General features: G+C 44.9%; 1 protein-coding gene across 4 annotated transcripts in view; it reads right to left on the reverse strand.

Moving 5' to 3' along the window:
* Window positions 1-12268, reverse strand: part of LOC102375720 (myosin regulatory light chain 2, smooth muscle minor isoform-like) — a 17409-nt gene that overhangs the window by 2834 nt on the left and 2307 nt on the right. For 2 of the 4 annotated variants that reach the window (XM_025211670.1, XM_025211672.1), the window contains exons 2-3: window positions 3553-3751; window positions 3198-3359 (exon numbers count right to left, since the gene is read on the reverse strand). In XM_025211670.1, coding sequence (XP_025067455.1) covers window positions 3198-3359; window positions 3553-3751 — 361 coding nt within the window. Of the gene's footprint in view, window positions 1-3197; window positions 3360-3552; window positions 3752-6444; window positions 6488-9730; window positions 9743-12268 lie in introns of those variants that run through there. The other 2 variants (XM_025211671.1, XM_006030098.3) reach the window with 2 other exon arrangements.

The raw sequence follows: 12268 nt of genomic DNA on the forward strand, positions 1-12268 counted from the left end.
ACTGAGCAACCCAAAAACTGAAGACAACCATTTGTTCTAAGTGTATAAAGATAAGTCCATTTCAGAAGAAGGTATAGGGATTAGCATTCAAGGAAAGCTCAACTTCTTGGTGGTAGGTGTTTTGTCTGCCTGTGCCTCAGTGGGCACGTCTACACATGCAATCAATTCATAGCAATGAACTCCAGTGCATACCATATTGGAGTTTATTGCTCTCAGGTGTGCCATTTGAATTCACACCCAGGACCACAGCATGTAGAGCCAGGTGGAGCAGCCTCAGCTTGCAGAGGGCCTGGGGATTCAACCTGCCAGCCTGGGGCTTCTCGACTCAACTCAACGTGCTGCAGAGGAGCTGGCTGGGGCACGAGGGTACTCCAGCGGGCAGCCCCCACAGTGAAGCACCATTCTGCCCCAGCCAGCCCTGTCAACATCTACAAGTGTGCTGCTGCGGAGTAAAAAAATTCTGCAGCAGAATAGTACTTCTAAATACATTTATAAGTAGTATCCTACTGCAGAGTATATTTGTTTCCTGTGGCCTAATAGGGCTGCATGTGTAGACTCCGAGACGTTTACTGCGGAGCTAATTAGGTAACTGCAGTAAATATCTCCTGTAGACACTTCCAGTACGTATGTAACAGCTGGGCCACTAAAAAAGATATCACCACAAAACCCATGTGTCTTGCTTATTTTCTGGGTCACCATGGCTACAACACTTCAAACCGACTGCACGTGGGTAGGCAGTTTGTAATCAAACCTATGGAGCTAACTGGGTATGGCATCCCCATACCCAGTGCTGGGATATCAAGAATATCAGGGAGATAACAGAACTCAAAACATACTGACAGAATACCCAAAAAAGCCTTGTTAACACACATGGAATAAGTCATCAAGCCAAAAAAAATCCTCAGACTGATTCTGGGGCACAGAAGTGAACAAAAGATGTGTGCGCATGTATGAAAGAACAGAGACAGTTGAGAAACTAGTAGGCCAGTGCAATTAAATATAATTCCCTGTGCTAATCATAAATACTCTAGATTAATTTGACAAGGTTCCTTGGGTGAATTTGATATCTTTTATTAGACCAACCCAAATGGTTGGAGAATAGTTATTAAGCAAGCTTTCGGGTTCAAAAACCCTTCGTCAGGCTAAGGAAGCTGCAGCAGTTGGTGTGTGCTCTTCCTGGATGGATTAGATTAGATTAGACTAGATTAATTTGACAGTTATGCTACAATAGCTTAAATAAATGAAATGATAAGATAAAGAATACAAACTGCTTGGGAAAGAGAAAAAGTTGTATTACATTGAAGAGATAGAATTCATCACTGCCATAGTTCTAGTTCACATCAGAAACATAATCAAGTTGCATAACTTGGCCTTAGTCACCTTAAGGGAGCCACACTGATAAAAATCTAGAGTAACGTTATGCCAGATCAGGCTCAAAACAGCTATCTGCTATCTGGTGTAAAATGCTAGAAGAAGCTGTAAAATCATTATAATAGAAATTGAAGATAAAATTAAAAACTTCTCTAGGAAAATCTAAGGATAACAAGAGTCAGTCTTGTTATTAGAGATGGTCTGAATTAGAATCACCTTCCAAACTAACCGATGATATTTATTACAACTACAATAACCTAGGAAGCACCATAACACTAGCATCATTATGCTAACAATTCTAAGTAACTTTTTCTTTCCATCCTAATTCATACACCTCTTTTGGCATACACAGAGAACTACAGGTATGATGAATCCAAGACTACCTGTGCAGACAAAATAATTAGCTCAACCAAACAGGCAGGGTAGAAGACAACAAGAGTATTTCCCTAAGGAAGGAAGAAGTAAATTACTATCTGAAAAGACCTTACAAAAGAAGGGCTGTTTATTTAAAAGACTGTAGAAGGAAGGGGATATCCTTCCTTCTAGAAGATGCTAAAAATATAAAAAGTTCAAAATAGCTATTTGAAATGGGACAATACCTTTTGAAATGTTCAGTGTACATACCCACAAATGAGACTGAAATACTATAGTAGACAATCTGAGATAAGCGTACAGGTGTGTTAACATCTGTGGTACAGAACAGAGTACGCTAACGAAGTCTAGACCTTTCTTTTCAAATAACTACAGGGTTTTGTTTTCTGACTAGTGAAGCCTATATTCTGACTAGTGCAATATCACAGCTGCAGAATTTGCTGTGAAGTCATTCCTTACTGTCAGTTATTACTGTAACACTGCAGCTTTCATTTGGAAAAATAAAAGAAAAAATGGTAAATTTCCACCTTTATAAACAACTTTGAAAGAATAAACCAAACACAAATCAAGGCAGGGATTTCTGTCTGAGTTGGCAGAAATTTTGAAACAGTTCTGAGAGGTGTGACCTCTTTAATTCTCTCAAACAAGACCCTGGGACTTTGATTCTGTGGCTGAAGAATCTGTCACTTTGCTAAGAAGCCACAGAATTCCCAAAGTGGGGGATAATTTCAGAGCAACAGCTCAGGGAGAGGATTATCAGATGATACAACATGACCAGCACCTAGGCCAGAGAAGGGATTACTGTAGTCTAGATGACTGCATGAACAAAAGCCTAGGCAGCTCAACAAATGTCTCATTCTTTGAAATCCCATACTGTCGAAGTTCCAGGCTATGTGGAAGACCTGCATGTTTGGCAGTGGAGAGGGGGCCAGGTCCATTATGCTCAGACAGCAAGCCTCACATTTCAGTTACCTTTCGAATACTAAAAGGTTTTGCCTGAACAGCCTCCTGTTGTGCCACATAACTCCTCCTCAAGCACTTGTATTTGTATCTCTGACTACACTCTGGGGAATTGGTACATTCCCTAGTTACATATATTATTCTCCGGGCCCATTCTAGGAGACTACTGCTGGCATGAAATGCTCATTTCTGCTCATTTAATAAATGAAATTCTTATTACTACTTGTCATCCAGGAGTTGGACGATTTACTGAAACCTTACTTTGCTTTTTGTCTTTTTTTTTTAAAGTGTTAAGATGCCCCTTACAGACTAACTTGTCTATAGACCAACTTGTCCATATGGTGCATTTCTACCCTGCCTGTTGCCTAACTTCAGACTAACACAGCTCTTGAACCAGTGCAGAAATAAGCCTGTAATCCAAAAAGATCCATCTAAATGAAGTTTAGATGATAGGATTTTACAGTTCAATCCTAGCAGATATTTTGTTCACTTACCAGTTGCCTCTTCATCAAAACAAGCAAAAGCATTTCTGATGACATCTTCTGGATCTGTGCCATTTAACTTCTCTCCAAACATTGTAAGGAACATAGTGAAGTTTATAGGGCCTGGAGCCTCATTCATCATGGCATCTAGGTATTCATCAGTTGGATTCTTCCCTACAAGTAAAAAAAAAATTATTTTTTTAAATTTAAAAAGCATGGCAGGCATTTATCAACCTATACAATATTCTGTAATTTGAAATACCTTTCATAACAATTCTCACTTGTGATTTTTTTTTACGTTCATTCAACTAGAATAATTTGAGACAACTGTTAATAAAGCAACAATTTTATAACTAGAGAACATTACCAAGGGAAGCAAGCATATCATGCAAGTCTTCTTTGTCAACGAAGCCATCTCTGTTCTGATCAATCATGTTAAATGCCTCTTTGAATTCCTGAATTTGTGACTGATCGAACATTGCAAATACATTGGAGGTGGCGCGCTGAGGGCGCTTTTTGGCGGTCTTTGTCTTTGCTCTTTTGCTAGACATGTTGATTATTGGATTCTAGGGGAGAAAATAAGTACAATGATTAAAGCACAAACCTAATACTTGCAGTAAAATTTACAGTTACATATTATATAGCATAGAAATGGATAACTTACTGGTGTGTTTCCTAACTCATTCCACATACACCCTTCTCTACTAAGTGTAGAAAAGCAGAAAAGAAAAATGACTACATAAAAATGATAGCTAGGGTCCCAACCAAAAGGTTATTCAAAGACTTTAGCTTAAAAAAAAAAATGAGAGGGGTCTGATTTACACAGAAGCTGATATAATTGAATCCTCTCAATTCTCAAGACTGGAAATGATCTGATAAAGGGTTAAATCCCTTCCCCTGTACTATATAACATTTCACTATCATCCTAACAACCTTGTAACAACTTTAAGAACAAAACAAGTAGACAAAAATAAATAGAAATATACTGTGAAACATGCACAAGCAAAGTTTATTAAATGTGCTATGCCAATATCGAACAACACTCCCAGGGATCAGTAGTTACAGTGAAGATCCCTGGTTTCAAACCCTATGACAATTTGAAATAGTGTACTTTCATGAACTCTTCAGTTTGGTGTTACAAAATCTGTTGATTATGTAAGATGAAGTAAGTGACTAAGCATCACATAACTAAAGAGGGAAACGTATACCTCAGTTATCCAAGTGACAAGAAAGAAACTCAGATACGTAAATAGCGCTCACGAGTTTAAATACGTAGTTATATTGTCTAGCAATTAATATACATTTTAATAGACAATGCATGCCACTGTTACAGTGAATCACACTTGATCTGCACAGTACGAAACAAATCTCAGTCCTACACTTTACTTTTTTGACCTCTGTTAGTATTCTTGAAAACTGTAGTTGCTAAGTTAAAGGTTGATGTGCAACATAAGTCAAGGTAGGGTGGGATTGTACAACAAAAAGAAACACGGTTCCTTTGCCAGATAGCTTCCAGACCTTGAAATATTTGCAATCAAATATTTCTTTTTCTTTTTTTAAACAACAAAGTTGTGCTTGCTAGAGACACGGGGGCTGAAATCTCCTAAACAATTTCAACCTTTGTGGAAACACTTATGAGTTGGGGATTTCAATTCTTGATACTTTAACCTGTAGGTAGAGAGCTCTACTGCTATGGACCTGAGATTCATCAAAGCAACATTCATCTTGCTAAGACTTCCCCAAAAGCTCTGTGTGATTAGAACAGAAGACTTGCACTTCAGTTAGCCAGCTAATGGAAGAGAAACTTATACACAAAGAAAACTTGAAAGCACCTGAATTTCATACTTGGAAAGTGTTATGCATTTAATATTTTGGACTTGGATAGCAATCTTTGTTCCTTCTCTCTATCACTTTTTCAATTATACACCTGGTAGAAGCTGCACATTATAGATCCATTAACTAAAATACGTGTGGCAGATATCTATTTGGTTTTATCATTTTAAAACTTGCTGCTTATAGACAGGTCTAGCATACAAGAAAAAAAACGAAGCTCCCTACATTAAACAATCATCTAAATCAGGGGTGTCAAAGATACAGCTCAGGAGCCAATCACTCAGCCCACAGTGCTGTGTGTGGGTCTGAGACCAACCCCAGATACCATATGTAGCATGCACCAGTCCCACCCCTGCATGTGGAGCCCATCTGGCATGGGCTGCAGCCAGCAGGGGCTGCAGCCAGCATGCACACATCACAAGGGGTCAGTAGGGTATGTCCGCATGTGGTGCTTACACCAGACCAGCCCTGCATGCTGGATCTGGGCCAGTCTGGATCAGGCCCACAGACCAGCTGCACATGCTGAATCCAGAGTGTGGGGCTGGTCTGGGCTATGTACTGCATGCAGTGCCCATGCCAGTCTGGCCCTCCACGCTGGAGCCAGGACCAGTCCAGAGTGGAGCCAGTCTGTGGGCCCAGTGTGGTATAGGTGCTACATGCAGCACATGCCCCAGACTGGCCCTGTGCCTAACCCAGACCTGCCCTATGAGCTGCATGTGAGGCTGGTGCATACAGCATACAGGTGCAAAGGCTGAAATCAGTTTGTGAACTGCAAGCGGCACACTGTACATAGTATCCAAATCACACTGGCCTTGTATGTTGGATCTGGCATGCAAGGCCAGTCTGTGGACCCTATCCAGCCTGCAGACCAGGCCTGCTCCCCATATTTAGCCTGTGAGGCCAGATGAGTTTGACACCCCTGACCTAAATACAAACCAGTTACCAATCTGAGCAACATGGGAAAGCACTCTTTCAAATGCTTTCACTAGTCTCCCAAGCAAAATGTTCAAAGCAATAGTGCAGATACGTCTTCACTGGATAATTAACTCTGGCAGTCCTCACCTGGAATCTGAACCATACTACAAGATGAAAATTGAGTTAATTCACTTTCCATGCTCTTCACTTGTGTCCTTTCTAGTGCTGCATTCAACCATGCATCTTGCTATGACTTGTGAATAAATATTCCATGGCTGCAGTAAATCAAGCAGGTCTAGGCTTCTTCCCCATTCTTTTCATGTATTTGCATGTGAAATTTGTGGGGTGGCACTGAGGACTGCCAGACTTTCATTAGCTTAGCCTTAAAAGTGGGTTGGTTACCAGCACAACTGGCAACAACATCTCAGCTTTGGTCCACAGCCCCATTCAACCCCAAGCTCACAGAAGTACTAAACGTCAAAGGTTTATGAATGTGGTACTACCCTCTCACCTCCATCCTGTCCAAGTGAGAGTTCAAGTTAATTCTACAAACAAAACAATCCTAAACTGAACTTCAGTGGGAGCTGCTGGATGCTCAGCACTTTGTTTTCTAAAGCAAAATCAGGTTTCATAAGACACATATATAATAACACACACACCCACTTAAAAACCACTCCCTCATTGACCTCTCACAAACTAACCAACCATACTTTGATGGCAATTTGAGGGAAATGAACTTTCAGACCTTTAGAAATGTTAAAGTACTTTACCCAAGACAGAGGAATAATGCTTGTATGACAATGCCCTTTGGTCACTTTCAGATTAATGTAGAATTAAACATGTGGTCTTTAAACAAACTACTTTCAATTAGTTTAGCTCTGGGGTTCATCAGTTTTGAGTCATTACAAGCTAGAGGCAGGAACCGACTGCACAAGGCCCCATGCTGGTATGTGCTTCAGTAGCTCCACTGGTAGGTGTCATGACCCAAAGACATGATTTTGTGTGTGCTTCGGCATCAGAATTATCCCCGCCAAGTTGCAGCTTCATTGCACGAGAGAGTTTCCTGTTGCAGAGGGAAACCCTGGTGCAGGGACGAGTTTCCCGCCTTTCTGCAGCTTCTTTTGCAGAGTGCATTGCTTGAGTTGCAAAAGGAATGCACGGTGCAAAAGGGTTCCCGCCACTGGTATGCAAATTCGTTCCCCGCTATTGGCTACATTTTAATTATTCCCACATGGCAGCTAGCGATTGGCCTGTTAGCCGTATAAGAGGCTTGAGCAGTTTCTGCCCAACCTGAAGAGGACTCCACATCCATCTCGTGGGGACTCTGGATACACAGCAGGGTAATAGAGACCCTGTGTGAGATTCAGAGGAGCTTGGCGACCTGATCCATCGCCCACCTCTTCTCGTCTTCGATCGCAACTTTTATAAGACGTACCTACGATTCTGATTTTGGTGGCGCATTCACCCAGAGCATCCGGAGCTCTGTTCCGTGGAGCCTAGCAAACTCCACGTGATTGTCCGTGTTGTCTGTGTCTGTAACCGCAACTCAAGCAAGTTTTCCAGCCTACACCACTGCCATCTCGGTGTAAGTAAACAATCTTTTAAACTACCGCTAAGCGTTTGTGCCTAATTCCAGCTTGACGCCCTCCCTCTCCGACCTGGCGTGCCCGGGCTGCTGGCCACAGCCCGCGTGCAGCACGGAAAAGGGCTCGGGTCGCGCCCGGCCCGCACAGTAGGCTCTAGCTCCCTTTGGAAGCCAAAAAGGAAAGGAGATTAGAGAGAGAGTTTCCTGCATCAGGCACAAGAAGGTTGTGCGGTTGTACCTGGCACATGGGTTCCTCACTAACTGAAACAAACAGTTTCAGGTTTTTTTACATTAAACCTTGCACGGAGATAGCATGACAAACAGCTCCAGTTGTAACAATTCCCGTTCCTGGCAGGGGCTGTTCTGAACCAGCACAAGAGACAACAAGAACCACAAGGAAGAACAGGAGAAGGGAGTGTGTGTGGGGGGAAGTCTTCTCCCCTTTCAGTTTGAAATGTTTCCCTATAGCCAGGTTGGCATCAACTGCGGGGGCTTTTGCTTTCCTCTGTAGCAGGGCTGCTTCCCTCTACCTGGGCCTTCTGGAGTGTATATTAACCACGTTTCATAGAAGCAGACATGGGCTGCCGTGGTTCTCTGGCTTCCCTTGTGACAGGTTAGGTTAGGTTGTTAGATTTGTTTCAGTTGGTGAGGGGCCCATGCGCCACGTACAACTGCAGTCCTGAGAAACTAGGGGTGCACTGATAGAGATTTTGGGGGGCGATACTGATAGCCGATTTTTAATAAGGCACGTCGGTCAATACCGATCCATAGTTTCATAGTTGGTAGGGCCGGAAGGGACACGAGCAGATCATCAAATCCGACCTCCTGCCATGGCAGGAAAAAGTACTGGGGTCAAACGACCCCAGCAAGGTGTTCATCTAGCCTCCTTTTGAAGACCCCCAGGGTAGGAGCCAGCACCACTTCACTTGGAAGTTGGTTCCAGGTCCTAGCCGCCCTGACAGTGAAGTAGCACCTCCTGATGTCTAGTCTGAATCTACCCTCTGCCAGCTTGTGACTGTTATTTCTAGTCACTCCTGGTAGTGCTCGGGGGAACAGGGACTCCCCCAATGCCTGCTGGTCCCCTCTGACTAGTTTGTAACAGGCCACTAGATCCCCGTAGCATGCACCAGTCCCACCCCTGCATGTGGAGCCCATCTGGCATGGGCTGCAGCCAGCAGGGGCTGCAGCCAGCATGCACACATCACAAGGGGTCAGTAGGGTATGTCCGCATGTGGTGCTTACACCAGACCAGCCCTGCATGCTGGATCTGGGCCAGTCTGGATCAGGCCCACAGACCAGCTGCACATGCTGAATCCAGAGTGTGGGGCTGGTCTGGGCTATGTACTGCATGCAGTGCCCATGCCAGTCTGGCCCTCCACGCTGGAGCCAGGACCAGTCCAGAGTGGAGCCAGTCTGTGGGCCCAGTGTGGTATAGGTGCTACATGCAGCACATGCCCCAGACTGGCCCTGTGCCTAACCCAGACCTGCCCTATGAGCTGCATGTGAGGCTGGTGCATACAGCATACAGGTGCAAAGGCTGAAATCAGTTTGTGAACTGCAAGCGGCACACTGTACATAGTATCCAAATCACACTGGCCTTGTATGTTGGATCTGGCATGCAAGGCCAGTCTGTGGACCCTATCCAGCCTGCAGACCAGGCCTGCTCCCCATATTTAGCCTGTGAGGCCAGATGAGTTTGACACCCCTGACCTAAATACAAACCAGTTACCAATCTGAGCAACATGGGAAAGCACTCTTTCAAATGCTTTCACTAGTCTCCCAAGCAAAATGTTCAAAGCAATAGTGCAGATACGTCTTCACTGGATAATTAACTCTGGCAGTCCTCACCTGGAATCTGAACCATACTACAAGATGAAAATTGAGTTAATTCACTTTCCATGCTCTTCACTTGTGTCCTTTCTAGTGCTGCATTCAACCATGCATCTTGCTATGACTTGTGAATAAATATTCCATGGCTGCAGTAAATCAAGCAGGTCTAGGCTTCTTCCCCATTCTTTTCATGTATTTGCATGTGAAATTTGTGGGGTGGCACTGAGGACTGCCAGACTTTCATTAGCTTAGCCTTAAAAGTGGGTTGGTTACCAGCACAACTGGCAACAACATCTCAGCTTTGGTCCACAGCCCCATTCAACCCCAAGCTCACAGAAGTACTAAACGTCAAAGGTTTATGAATGTGGTACTACCCTCTCACCTCCATCCTGTCCAAGTGAGAGTTCAAGTTAATTCTACAAACAAAACAATCCTAAACTGAACTTCAGTGGGAGCTGCTGGATGCTCAGCACTTTGTTTTCTAAAGCAAAATCAGGTTTCATAAGACACATATATAATAACACACACACCCACTTAAAAACCACTCCCTCATTGACCTCTCACAAACTAACCAACCATACTTTGATGGCAATTTGAGGGAAATGAACTTTCAGACCTTTAGAAATGTTAAAGTACTTTACCCAAGACAGAGGAATAATGCTTGTATGACAATGCCCTTTGGTCACTTTCAGATTAATGTAGAATTAAACATGTGGTCTTTAAACAAACTACTTTCAATTAGTTTAGCTCTGGGGTTCATCAGTTTTGAGTCATTACAAGCTAGAGGCAGGAACCGACTGCACAAGGCCCCATGCTGGTATGTGCTTCAGTAGCTCCACTGGTAGGTGTCATGACCCAAAGACATGATTTTGTGTGTGCTTCGGCATCAGAATTATCCCCGCCAAGTTGCAGCTTCATTGCACGAGAGAGTTTCCTGTTGCAGAGGGAAACCCTGGTGCAGGGACGAGTTTCCCGCCTTTCTGCAGCTTCTTTTGCAGAGTGCATTGCTTGAGTTGCAAAAGGAATGCACGGTGCAAAAGGGTTCCCGCCACTGGTATGCAAATTCGTTCCCCGCTATTGGCTAATTTTAAATTATTCCCACATGGCAGCTAGCGATTGGCCTGTTAGCCGTATAAGAGGCTTGAGCAGTTTCTGCCCAACCTGAAGAGGACTCCACATCCATCTCGTGGGGACTCTGGATACACAGCAGGGTAATAGAGACCCTGTGTGAGATTCAGAGGAGCTTGGTGACCTGATCCATCGCCCACCTCTTCTCGTCTTCGATCGCAACTTTTATAAGACGTACCTACGATTCTGATTTTGGTGGCGCATTCACCCAGAGCATCCGGAGCTCTGTTCCGTGGAGCCTAGCAAACTCCACGTGATTGTCCGTGTTGTCTGTGTCTGTAACCGCAACTCAAGCAAGTTTTCCAGCCTACACCACTGCCATCTCGGTGTAAGTAAACAATCTTTTAAACTACCGCTAAGCGTTTGTGCCTAATTCCAGCTTGACGCCCTCCCTCTCCGACCTGGCGTGCCCGGGCTGCTGGCCACAGCCCGCGTGCAGCACGGAAAAGGGCTCGGGTCGCGCCCGGCCCGCACAGTAGGCTCTAGCTCCCTTTGGAAGCCAAAAAGGAAAGGAGATTAGAGAGAGAGTTTCCTGCATCAGGCACAAGAAGGTTGTGCGGTTGTACCTGGCACATGGGTTCCTCACTAACTGAAACAAACAGTTTCAGGTTTTTTTACATTAAACCTTGCACGGAGATAGCATGACAAACAGCTCCAGTTGTAACAATTCCCGTTCCTGGCAGGGGCTGTTCTGAACCAGCACAAGAGACAACAAGAACCACAAGGAAGAACAGGAGAAGGGAGTGTGTGTGGGGGGAAGTCTTCTCCCCTTTCAGTTTGAAATGTTTCCCTATAGCCAGGTTGGCATCAACTGCGGGGGCTTTTGCTTTCCTCTGTAGCAGGGCTGCTTCCCTCTACCTGGGCCTTCTGGAGTGTATATTAACCACGTTTCATAGAAGCAGACATGGGCTGCCGTGGTTCTCTGGCTTCCCTTGTGACAGGTTAGGTTAGGTTGTTAGATTTGTTTCAGTTGGTGAGGGGCCCATGCGCCACGTACAACTGCAGTCCTGAGAAACTAGGGGTGCACTGATAGAGATTTTGGGGGGCGATACTGATAGCCGATTTTTAATAAGGCACGTCGGTCAATACCGATCCATAGTTTCATAGTTGGTAGGGCCGGAAGGGACACGAGCAGATCATCAAATCCGACCTCCTGCCATGGCAGGAAAAAGTACTGGGGTCAAACGACCCCAGCAAGGTGTTCATCTAGCCTCCTTTTGAAGACCCCCAGGGTAGGAGCCAGCACCACTTCACTTGGAAGTTGGTTCCAGGTCCTAGCCGCCCTGACAGTGAAGTAGCACCTCCTGATGTCTAGTCTGAATCTACCCTCTGCCAGCTTGTGACTGTTATTTCTAGTCACTCCTGGTAGTGCTCGGGGGAACAGGGACTCCCCCAATGCCTGCTGGTCCCCTCTGACTAGTTTGTAACAGGCCACTAGATCCCCCCTCAGCCTTCTCTTGTGGAGGATGAATAGGTTCAGGTCCCGTAGCTTCTCCAGGGGGCAGCAGGGCAGGCCCTACGAGATCATGCGAGTGGCCCTCCTCTGAACCCTCTCAATGCTGTCCACATCCCTCCTGAAGTGCGGCGCCCAGAACTGGATGCAGTACTCCAACTGTGGCCTGACCAGTGCTGCATAGAGGGGGAGGATCACCTCCTTGGACCTGCGCGAGATGCATCTGTGGATGCATGACAAGGTACGGTTGGCCTTCCTGACTGCGTCCCCACGCTGTCGGCCCATGTTCATTTTGGCATCAATAATGATTCCAAGATCCTTTTCTGCCTCTGCACTGAC

The sequence above is a fragment of the Alligator sinensis genome, unplaced genomic scaffold, assembly GCF_000455745.1.
Source record: "Alligator sinensis unplaced genomic scaffold, ASM45574v1 scaffold318_1, whole genome shotgun sequence".
In the NCBI taxonomy this organism is placed as follows: domain Eukaryota; kingdom Metazoa; phylum Chordata; order Crocodylia; family Alligatoridae; genus Alligator; species Alligator sinensis.